Raw genomic sequence first — 12473 nt, 5'->3', positions numbered from 1 at the left:
AGAGAATATGATGGGCATCACCACATTTGATGTTTCTCTGTAGTTGCTCTAATGCATAAGTTGCTTCTTGCTGGGGCAACTCAAAAGTGTGATAACTTTACAAAGTGCTTTTTCTTTCCCAGCACTTTACACGAGGAGGAAGAGGGAGGAGAGGAACATATTTAGCAAAGGATCTCATTCTTCCCCCAGAGAATGAGAAACCCCCTGTGTATTTATTTATTTATTTATTTAAAATATTTTTTGCTGCCTTTCCTAAGTTCTGTTTACGATTATACCTCCGGCTAATCAAAGTGCTATATGATAGCTACAGAAGTCCCCTCTGTAGTACGTCTTGTAAAAAAATCACCTAAATGTGACAATAAAGTGCTGATGGAGTGGAGAACAATATGCTCTAATAAAACTATAAGTAATAATGAAATTAATCAATGATAAAACAAAACTCTCACTTTTTGCTTTGCTTATAGGAATTGCACGGACGGTTTAACCTGCCACTTGATAGACCTTATTTCCGACGGGCTAATGCTTATCACTTTCCGGATGAACCATTCAAAGATGGCTATCTCAGAAATCCACATGTACATCTCAGTCCACCTGGCATAGAGTCTGGTGTGGTGAGTTCCATTTGTGCTGCTCTCACTCTGATTTCAAGCTTGAGGAGTAACTGATAGAACAAAATAAGGAGAACAGAATCCATAAAAGCAGAAGAATTAGGAGGCATATCTGACCAGCTCCTGGTACCCGTCAGTCAGTTTAAAACAAATGAGAAATGCCCAGCTCCATCACATAGCTCAATAAACAAGGAGATTCATACCAAACTGGGTGCAAGGGGGTTGGAGGTGGTCACCTTGTGGAAGTTCACATTACAGTTTTTACATCCATGGCTCTTCTAGAACCCTCTTAGAGGAATCTTGGTTCCAGACAACTCAATGACTCTGGCCTTTGTAACTCGTAGCATATTTTTTCTTTGCAGAAATAATGCTAAACCTATGAACTGGACTGTCTTTCTAATTCTTCTCATCACAGGTGTATTTGGTTTACGGCACATACAGTTACCATCATTATATGCAGGATCGTGTTGACGATAATGGCTGGGGCTGTGCCTATCGGTCGTTGCAAACCATATGCTCGTGGTTCAGGCATCAGGGGTACACAGAGAGACCAATACCCACCCACAAGGAGATCCAGCAGGTAAAGATATCTTCCAAGTTTGGGTCCTTTGAGAATAAACAGCTGCTGATGGAATTGGTTATTCTGACATGGTTGACTCTCATTTACAGGATGCATTTACAGTTGCTGAAGGTCCTCTAAGAGGGGAGTCAGGGTTGGCATGATATTTTTATTTTCCGCTATATGACTTGCCCCATTATTGCAGCCCTCTGTCGTATGGGAGTGATCTGAAAGGCAGACTTTGCTCCCTGCTAGGCTTGGCAGTCTGGTTCTTACTGGGGTAGTATACCTGTGTCTGGGCCATCGCACGTCTGCAGGTCGGGGCTTGCTAGGATTGAACCCTCAGGCCTGACATTGTTTTCTGTATACAGTGAATTTTTTATATATGAAGGGGCATTCAGCTATTTGAGGCCACACCTGACGTCTGAAACAGTGCAGCCCAGGTGCAGGTGTGCCACCTCAATCAGAGCTGGAATAAATTAATGTTCATTTTAGTATCAAAAGCACTAAAACGTCATAATATAAACACTAGCACGAAGCATGTCCATTTAATGGGAGTCTTTCCTTCCTGCTTCCATTGCTTGCCCTGCTGTAATGACAACAGAATGATATTAACAGGACACCAGTGCTGTGGAACAAACAGAGGTGGGGCATATTCCACTAGGCAGTTCTGCCTTCACCTTCCACTCTATGTGGTGCAGAGGTGGAGGCCACTGTGGGCTGAAGTCACCTGAGAAATGCACATTGCTTCATCCATTGTGCTGGTATGCAGCATTCTGTGCCAAATGCAGTTCCCTTCTGCCTCCCCTTGCCTGTTGTGGAGGGGGACTGGCCCCTATGTCAGCCTACCTCTGCCCATTGCACTCTGAGCACAACTTGGCCTCCCTAGTATACTGCCAGAAGGGAAAGTGTGAGGGGGATCAAGGACCCTTCTTTCCACCAAAGAGCCCGGGGATCCACCTAGGGATTTCTGCCACAGTTGGTGCTGCTGAACTTTCTGGTACTCTTCTGCCCCCTATTGGACAAAGGGCATCAATATCAGCATGACTCTGCGTTGCCAGATTATAGACAGAACAAAGGGCTAACTCAGCTGTATTAGTACAGAACACCTGCTTGGGATCGTCCATATCACGTACATATTTTGTTTAGTGCCTGATATGTTGTTGGCCTAAACAAATATTTAGAAGCAGCAGATTACAGTGGAGATCCTTCCACAACATCAAAAGGAAGTTGGCTTCAGATACTGGAGTGGTAAAATCTAAATCCTTTCAGTTGTGGGTTTTCATATAACAGTTAAGCACCATTTTGATAGTGATACTATACACTATGGTGATAAGGACAGGTATGGTGTTAAATCAGTGTGTGATCTATTCATACATCAATTGCTCATGCCATTGTAGCCTAAGAATCTTTCTCCACAGCATGTCTCATGTTGATGGTATTGCATACCTGTTTGGGGCCAAGAAGTATTCCTACCTAGAAAAAAAGTGTTTTCTCTTTTTACTATTTGGTTTCCAAAAAAATCAGACATGTGTAAAAGAGTTTCAAATAGGTAAATATAGTAACTAATAATCTATACAAATTAGTGTTATTTCTGTTTCTTTGCTTGTGGTGGTTTCGAAGGCTCTTGTTGATGTTGGAGACAAGCCACTGCAGTTTGTTGGATCACGCCAGTGGATTGGCTCTATTGAAGTCCAGCTTGTACTGAACCAACTACTAGGGATAACTTCAAAAATATTATTTGTCAGGTAATAATATTTAAGAAAGGAATTTCTATTGAAACAAAGATGATAAGAATCCAGGCAAGAACAGGCTACCTCAAAGGGGGTGGGGGGGCTGTAGCCAAAGAAACCTGATGAAGGAAGTTTGCTAAAGACTAGGAATGAGAAGATGACCCAGGTTGAAACTGTAGTTTAGTCATGAAATTTTGGTTAGTCACACACTCTTAACCTGATCTACCTTGCAAGATTGTTGTAAGAATAAATATGTGTGTATGTGTACAGCCTTAAATGCTTAAAGTAAATAAAGTTGGTGAACCTTTTGAAAAATGTATCCATCCAATGCATACAGAGTACATAATTTTATTGGCTATTAAAACAAAGGTAAGTCACCAGCTTTCATATTATACAAGCAAAGGTTTGCAGCTGGCATCTGTAGAAAGAAGCTGGGAATTTTGTTATGTTAATACTATATAAAATCCTGTAAATCTGTTGATTCTGAAGTACACTTTATGATGGTAATCTGAAAAGGCAGAAAACATTTTATTTACTTCAGTTTCATTTGGGACCACATGGTACCACTGTTACCACTTCTTTCATAGTAATAAATGCCATCTAGGTGAAAGTGATTTCTGATTGCAAGTAAACAATTTATTTCCTAATGTCATTTTATAGCTAGTGGTAGAAGCAGCATACAAGTTTGCTTTAGAATTTATATGTACAGATAAAGACTGACGAGCAGTTATATTTTTGTGCTGGGAAACATAGAGTAGTCCAGAAATTTCACTCTTGAGAAGGTCCAAAGGTTGTTCTAAGTGTTTTCACAGTAAAAAATATAGTGTGTACAATATGGGATGCATACAACCCACTATAATGTGCCCCAAGTTAGGATGAAATGTGCTTAGCCCCCCCCCCCCCCATGTAAACCGCCCAGAGATCCCCCACCAAGGGGTTAGGGCAGTATATGAAATCGAAGGTTAAATAAATAAATAAATAAATAAATAAGGCATGCCTTACACTTATGCAAGATAAAACCTGGTAAATGTGTGCCATGGGTGACATGGCAAGGTTGCTCTGCCCTCTGTCTGTTCCTGGAGGCAAAATGGGTTCCTTTAAGCAAGTGGGGCTGTGACAGTTTCTCAGGGATGGAACTGCTGGTAATGCACATGTTGAGCCCATTCTCAGGGCTGCATGAATCTGTGAATTCATAGTAACATGAGCCTAGATGGGTATTGCAGAGAATGCTAATGATTATTTTTCCCCATTATAGCCAAGGCTCTGAGCTGGCTTCCCAGGGAAGAGAACTTGCTAATCATTTCAAAACTGAAGGGACACCAGTTATGATTGGTAAGCCTTTTAAGACCAAACAAATAAGCATCATCAAGACGTCTCTCTTTGAAATATTTTCTGGAGTTTTTAAGAAGTTCTGTACCTTGAGCTAATGAGATCCATGTTCTTTTCTTCTTTGTCCTGGAACTGTAGCCATTTATGGAACTGGACATTTGACTGCTCTCCTACATAGAAAACTCCATGCCTATGAAGAATTACATGTCATGGGGAAGGTTAGGCTAGAGCCCTTGTTCCTGATATGGAAGCTTCCCACAGGCATTTTTATATGCAAATCTATTTGGTAGTGTGATCCTCTGTTTGCTTAGAGCAAGAGTTGCTGTTTATTTTCCATACTTTTATTTATTTATTTTATATACTGCCCTCCCCACAATGGGGCTCAGGGTGGTTAACAACAGTTTATAAATACAATTCTAACGATAGATAGATAGACAGACAGATAGACAGACAGACAGATAGATAGATAGATATCTTAAAACAGTAAACCAAACTGATCATTTGGCATTAAACCTTATGTATCCTCCCATGGGGGAGGAGACGGGGAGGCCAGGCTTGATGGTAAACCATTGCTGTCCTCAATCATAGGCCTGGCAGAACATCTCTGTCTTACAGGCCCTGCGGAATTGTTTTGGGTCCCGTAGGGCACGGATATCATTAGGCAGAGAGTTCTGGAACAGCAAATCTGCCTAACTGGCCCACCAGTTCCAGGTATAATATATGTGACTACTCATTTTTAAATAATAAAGGCTGCCATCTTCTCCCTCTCCCCCCCTCCCTAACTCACAGCTTTTGGGAAAATACACCTGAGCTCTGTTTTGTTCATTCCTAAAGTGGCTCCATCTGTGGCTTACAAATACCAGGACTGGACTACATTTTCTTCTGGCTGATTTTTAAGTCTCCAGAATGTACTTGATTATTTTTAGAATCTCAGTTACTGTTCAGAAAGCTGAGCTAGTCAGGATTCTTTAAAAAAAATTAAAATCTTTGGGGTCAAGTGATTAAGAATCATGGTCTCCACCCTCCAGCAGTCATTTTAGATCACTTTGATTAAATAGCTTAGAAGTAGAAAAGGAATGTTTGGCTCATATTTTTTTCTCTTGCTCTTGAGAGCTCTTTTGGCTTCACAGAGAGTGCAGCAATTAGTGTGTCAGACTAGAACCGGGAAGATTTCAGTTCACTTCACTTTGAAGTTTAGAAGGTCCAAAGGTTGTTCCCGTGACTGTCAGTCTAATCTTCACTCAAAGGGTTGCTGCAAGAATAAAGGTGGGATGACGGATGGACCATGTACACTGCTCTGACCGCCTGGAGGAAGGATGAGGTTAAAAATATGACAGCACAGTTACCTCACTTTCATGATTTTTTCCCCTGCAAAAAATATTTCCATGAAGATGCCTCTCCTCTTCCAGGGAAAAGAGAAATGTTATTCTGGTTAATAATTCCGGAGGAAGAGCTGTGCTACAGCAAAAATAAGCAGGAGTCTAGTGGCATTTTTGGCACCTTCAGATACTTCTAAACAAATGGACTGTGCTCCACAAAAGCTTATGGTGGAATAAAATCTCCAAGTCTTTAAGGTGCCATAAGATTCCGGTTTATTATTCCTCTGGGTAATTGGGTGTTACACCAAACTTTTAATTTCCTAATTTCCACATCTCACTCTAAATGTGACCTCTTTAAGTATCCTAATGCAAACTTTCACAGACAGTAAACATGGTGCTTGTCTATTCTTTTTTTTCACCCCCCCCTTCAGCATACTAATCACACTTTCTGATGACACTAAGCATCACTGCTTCCCTTTGTTTCATGAAGATTTTTCTTATAGTCTATCATGTCTTTTAGTCTTGTATTTTTCTACTTAAAGGGCATACATGCTGTGTTCTCATCAGGAGAGAGAGTGATCATATTGCTCAAAACAGACTTGGAGAGTCTTTAGGACTGGAGCTCAAATTAGCTATATATATACATACATATATATATATATATACACACACATATATATATACACACACACACACACACACACACATATATATATATACATATATATATATATGCATACACACACACACACACACACATATATATTTTCTGCAAAGTATGTTTTTGGCTTATCTCAGCCATTTGTCTTGAATTTTTCTGCTGTGCATTCTATGAATAGTTGTACTTGTTTTTTAAAGGAATTTTTAGATGTTTGAAAACTTCCTACTTGGCTGTAGAGAACGATTTTTAATTGTGGTTCATGTTCTTTGTCACATTCATTATGTTATCTTTCCTTCTTTCCCATCCTTCCCAATTCAGGTGGGGGAGTTTTGGCTCACACAATACTAGGAGTAGCGTGGAATGAGATCACAGGACACATAAAATTTTTGGTTCTTGACCCACATTACACAGGAGCAGAGGATCTGCAGGCTGTACTAGAAAAGGTGAGACTCTGGTTGTACACCAGATTTTCATTTTACAACTTGAAGAAAATGCAGGAAAAGCTTTGGTATCTGGCAGTCATGGGGAATGGGGGTTGGTGATTAATCAAATGTAGTAGGTTTTTATACCCCACTTTTCTCTACCTTAAGGATTCTCAAAGCGGCTTACAAAGCAGCTTACAGTCCCTTCCTCTCCCCACAAAAGGCACCTTGTGAGGTAGGTGGGGCTGAGAGAGTTCTGAAAGAACTGTGGCTGGCCCAAGGTCACCCAGCAGGCTCCATGTGGAGGAGAGGGGACTCAAACCTGGGGATTCAAATCTAATAGAGTCCACAGCTCTTAACCAAGACACCAAACCGGCTCTCTTAACCACTACACCATGCTGTGCTAGATACTCAGACTTATTTTTCTATCCTGCTCCCACCCTTAGGACCACAGCAACAGAGTACCACCATACTGGGAATGTCATGGATACAGCCCATATGCACTGGTGGGAACCTATCCCTTCTCCCCCACCACACATCATGGCACCATCTTACACAGCAGGCAGAGAAGCAGGCCAGCTGCCCTGTAACCCTTCAGTTCAGCTGACTTCTGACATCTCGGAGCAGGCTGAGGGGGAAGGAGACACCCAAAGATAATGTCAGCTGGTAGCACCAGCTGTCAAAACCCCAGCAGTGGCTGGAGGCATTAAGCTGGCGAGCTGGAGAGGCAAGAGTGTGGCATGTGTGTGCCCAAAGACTCCAGAGTGGGTTGGTTGATGGGAGGAGCTTGCCTTGCCATCTGATTGATGATGCTGGTTAAAACTGTGTGTTCTGGATAATCCAGTGCATGACAACAATGTTTTTATTGTATTTGGTGTGTTTTTAAAATCCACATTTTGACTTTTACTAAACTGGTGAATCCTACACCATTTCTGTATAGGAGGACGAACCAGTATTACTTTGATCCCATATATCAGTAGAGCACACCACACTGCTGACCTCTGCTCATTCGTTCCGGTGGAAAAATATGTTCCATTCTGTTCAAATTGGGCTTCATTTTTGCCTTAGAAACCCAGTGTTAAGGGCTTTTTTTCATTAAAAGCCAATTGTTTTTCAGCGGCAAGTAGCAGCATGCCTGTCTTCCATACTTTGGTGCTACATGTTTCAGAATTGGTCCTAGATGTTTCCCTTGATGGGCTGAGTTGAGGATACTTGTTCCAGAGTGAAACAAGAAAGAGCCACTCCTTGGTTGGGATCCAAAGGGCATGCTCAGACACCTGTATTACCATGGGCATTGTTTAGCCTTCCCTTGCTATTATACTCCTCTGTAATCCCACATAACTGCTCCTGAAGATCAGTGCTGGGGCAACATTCCAACCATTAAGTATAAGGGTATCCTGCTGGAAGAGAAAACCAGCAAATAAAACACCCCACATGTATGTATGTATATAAGAGCCCTGCTAGATTAGACCAGAGGTCCATCTAGTCCAGGACCCTGTCTCACACAGGGAGGTCCAAAAACAGGGTATAGTGGTCGAGGCCTTCTCCTGATGTTGCCTCCTGGCACTGGAGTAGTTGAAGTCTCCCAGCTTCATAATATCATCTCCTTTAGTCACCTCCCTTATTTACTTCTCCGTCTCAAGATCAGCCTCAATGGTTTGATCAGGTGAAAGATAGTACATTCCCCCTTTTAGGTAACCCTTAGGGCCCAATATTTCCACCCATATTGCTTCTGTTGGGGAATTCATTCCCCTAATGTTTTCTAAGTCATTTGATTCTATGCCCTCTTTGATGTACAACACAACACCTCCCCCAGCCCATCCCTCACCATCCTGCCTATGGAGCTTATACCCAGGGATGACTGTATCTCATAGATTTTCTCAGTTGCACCATGTTTCTGACATACCTACTATATCTAAATTGTCGTTTAGCACCAAGCACTCCAGCTCCCCCATTTTGGCTCAGAGACCTCTAGCATTGGCAAGGGCTGGGGGAGGCAAGGTCACTGGAGAGGGAAACTTGTTATAGATGTCTGCCTATAACATGTTTCCCTCTCCAGAAACCCTTGCCTCCCTCAGCCCCCTTTGTCACCACACATGGCCCCTCCTTCGCCATCCTACCCTCACTCCCAAGTTAGGCTACTATCATTGTTACCCTGAGTATTTACACGTTAGTGCCTTGTCATGAAGCTTCTTTGAGCTTTCCCCCTGGGATTAGTTTAAAAGCTGCTCTGCCACCTTTTTGGTATTCAGCAGCAGCAGCCTGGTTCCATTTTAGTTCAAGTGAATGTACACAGATGTCTTTGGATCCTTTGTTGGTAAATTGTTTGCACCAGATGATGTGGTTATTATTGCTTCTCAGTAGTATGGCTTTGTTGCCATAAAAAGAGTGAGTGTGTGCGCTTGTGTGCGTGTGAAGTGCCATCAAGTGGCAACCTTATGAAAATATTCTCCAAAATGGCCTGTCATTAACAGCCTTGCTCAGGTCTTGCAAACTGAGGCCCATCCCCATGGCTTCCTCGACTGAGTCCATCCATCTCACGTTGGGTCTTCCTCTTTTCCTGCTGCCTTCAGCTTTTCCTAGCTTTATTGTCTTTTCCAGTAACTCTTGTCTTCTCGTAATGCAAACAGAGTACGATAGCCTCAGTTTCCCTATAAAGTATTAGCCTTAGTATGATTGTTTTCTTGTGAAGCTCCAAATTAAGACCCTGGTTACATTCTTCAGAACTGAACATGGTGAACTTGGTTTTTTTTTTAAATGCAAGTTCTTTGTTATATCTAGAAAATAATTTTACAGTTTTGGGTACAAATCTCATTTGATTCCAAGCAAGAGAAGTCTGCCATGGAATTCATAGAAATTCACCCCATATCACTGAGGCGAAGGAAGTTTTTGCTTGTCAGTCTGTCTTCATTCTGCCTCATCAAGTTCAATTTTCTGCTTTAGCACAGGAACTAACTCAGCTGGAGTGAAGGTTTCAGCATGCTTGTGTAATTTACAACCTTGTTCCTTCTATATTAGTATCTTGCACATCAGTAGCCATTTTAACTACGTTTTTGGCCTTGAACAGCTGTGTTGGGGAGATTAGGTTTCTGACAATGGATGGAACAGCGCTACTGACTGTTGATAGGCTCAGAGGTGCTTCATCGGGGATTACTCCTTCAGGAGCGCTGAGATATGAACAATTCGTTCTTTTTCCTTTTGTGGACTTTCCTTCAAAGCTACCATTTCACCATGTGAAAAACATGCATTCAGAGGCTGAGAGAAGGCATTTCTTCTCCCAGTTTCTTCTCCCATTTCTTCTCCCAGTGAAGGCTGTCACCATGTAGACACTGTCCTGGCGAGCATCTTCCTGTGTGACAGTTTCTTTTGAGACAAACAGAGATAACAAGACAGATACATCCGTGCAAACAAAACTGTTGAATGCCTATGTTTTGGGACTGACTGACTGTTCCTGTTAATTTTACTGATGGACTTCAACATGTTTTCTTTTGCATTGTGCACCACTGTCCGATCAAGTTAGATCCAGGTGGTCAGCCATGTTGGTCTGAAATAATAGAACAAATTTAGAGTCCAGTGGCACCTTTAAGACCAACAAAGTTTTATTCAAGGTATGAGCTTTCGTTTGCATGCACATGAAATTCCAATGTATTTGAAAAAGCGTGCATGCACACGAAAGCTCATACCTTGAATAAAACTTTGTTGGTCTTAAAGGTGCCACCGGACTCTAAATTTGTCTGATCAAGTGTAAGCTGTAGGAAATGTTTGATCTGAAGCTGTATCTGTGGAACCTTTTGCAATATGAAGGTGGAGTATTTGTGAAGGGTGGGACTTTAGGCCAAGATAAGTTTCCTGATTCTACTCAGAATGGTTGATTTATTTACTACCTGAAGCAGTGGTGGACAAATATTGATCTACAAGTGTATTACAATCTGTTACAATCTTTCTGCTACATTGATCCATGGTATAGGTTAATTTCTGGTATAGGTTAATTTCTCTTGTTCCTCTATGAAATTTTCATATACTGCGATAGTTGGGAGAATGAAAGCCAATGTGCACTATAAAATTCAGACATATATTGGACAGACACATATTGGACATAACTTTTTATTTCATTAAAAAGGATATTTTTGATACCTCTAAAAGTCATAATAGATATTGAAACTGGTTGAGCAGTTGTGGGTTTTTTACAGATTGTACTTACAAATAGTTGCGAAAGCGTTTATAAAATTAATATCCATTGTAAGGTATAAGTGTGAAATGATATATAGATGGCTACAAACTATGTATACTTATAATGTACCCCCAATTTTATGTTAGAGTGGATGTTTGTTATGTTTGTCGTGCTTAGGTATGTTGTAGAAAATAAACATTTATGTGAGAAGTAAACAAAGGAGCCAGTCTGTAAATCACATAATGTATTCAGGCTTTTGATGTTGATGCAGGGTTTGACAAATCCCAGGCACCAGGTCATGGTGTTGCCTAGAAATCTCATTGTGGCACCTAGTATTTTCAGCAGTGATTTTATTATGATGACAGCCAGGGTTACCCCGATTCATATACCACAACACTTTTGTCATATTATGACTTGAATAAAAATTACAAGAAATTGTGTACAAGTAGATCCTATGCAATAATTAGAAAACATGGTCTTTAAAATACAAAACTGAAGGCTGCAAAATGAGTCTGGCGTCTAAATTTTGGGGCTGGCTCCTAGACCAAAACGAAATTTGTTAATATAGTATCAGCTTGGTCAAAATGCCAGGTATCACCTTTATAGCAGGTATGTCTGACAGTGCTTTTCTTTCTCCTATTATGCAGGGTTGGTGTGGATGGAAGGGACCAGATTTCTGGAGCAAAGATGCTTATTATAACCTGTGTCTACCTCAGCGTCCAAAAACTATCTGAACATATATTTTGGAGATCATAGAAAATGAGCTGTTGTAGCTAGAAAAATGTGTACACACTTATAAGAAATGATTACATATTTTCACTTCAAATATTACCGTATTGCTGAGAGTCCCAGTCGTATACAAATGTTAATTCCACTATTTTTAGAGTGTAAATTAAGAATATGGTGATCTTTTAAATAAAATAAGTATTAAACATTGCCGTGTTCGAATAGTTGTTTCATCTGCTTTTATCGTCTGGCCCTAAGATGTGCAGCATTAGAACAGTAGTGGCAGTGCAGGCTGTGACAACACAGGATAGTCAAACATGACCCAAGGACCAGAACTGGCCCGTCCAAGGCTCTTATGTGGCCCACGAGCAACTGGTGTGAGGGAGGGCAGGCAGGAGGCTGCTGGGGAGGAGTGGGGGAGTAGGCACATGTGGTGATGTGTGTGTGGTCAGAGCTGTCAAGAAATAGAAAGGAAATTGCTAGGGGCCCGGACTATGAGGCTGAGGTAAAATAACGTGTGGAGAAAGGTGTGTGGTGTTTTCTCCCTTCCTGCCTCCTCCAACTGCAACTTAGTGAGGATTGGGAACTAACCAGTGTTCCCTCTAAGCTGAGTTAATGTAAGCTAGCTCAGTTTTTTAGCCTCCAGATCACAGATTTTCATTTTGGCTCAGGAGGAATGGTAATACTAGAGCCAGTTTGGTGTAGTGGTTAAGTGTGTGGACTCTAATCTGGGAGAACCGGGTTTGATTCCCCACTCCTCCACTTGCACCTGCTGATGTGACCTTGGGTCAGTCACAAGCTCTGGCACAGCTGTCCTTGAAAAAGAGCAGTTTGTGTCAGAGTTCTCTCAGCCCCACCCACCTCACAGGGTGTCTGTTGTGGGGAGGGGAAGGGAAAGGAGTTTGTAAGCCGCTCTGAAAGGGCGGGGTATAAATCCAATCTCCT

At 41.5% G+C, this 12473-nt stretch overlaps 1 protein-coding gene across 3 annotated transcripts in view; it reads left to right on the top strand.

The window, feature by feature from the left end:
* Window positions 1–11671, top strand: part of UFSP2 (UFM1-specific peptidase 2) — a 16861-nt gene extending 5190 nt beyond the window's left edge. For all 3 annotated transcript variants that reach the window (XM_015418698.1, XM_015418699.1, XM_015418700.1), the window contains exons 7-12: window positions 465–611; window positions 1024–1188; window positions 2791–2915; window positions 4156–4232; window positions 6528–6652; window positions 11450–11671. In XM_015418698.1, coding sequence (XP_015274184.1) covers window positions 465–611; window positions 1024–1188; window positions 2791–2915; window positions 4156–4232; window positions 6528–6652; window positions 11450–11536 — 726 coding nt within the window. In that variant the 3' untranslated portion in view covers window positions 11537–11671. The remainder of the gene's footprint in view (window positions 1–464; window positions 612–1023; window positions 1189–2790; window positions 2916–4155; window positions 4233–6527; window positions 6653–11449) is intronic.
* Window positions 11672–12473: the final 802 nt, after the last annotated feature.

This window comes from Gekko japonicus, unplaced genomic scaffold (genome assembly GCF_001447785.1).
Source record: "Gekko japonicus isolate JY-2015 unplaced genomic scaffold, Gekko_japonicus_V1.1 scaffold663, whole genome shotgun sequence".
In the NCBI taxonomy this organism is placed as follows: Eukaryota; Metazoa; Chordata; class Lepidosauria; order Squamata; family Gekkonidae; genus Gekko; species Gekko japonicus.
This window is presented reverse-complemented; position numbering and strand designations above follow the sequence as displayed.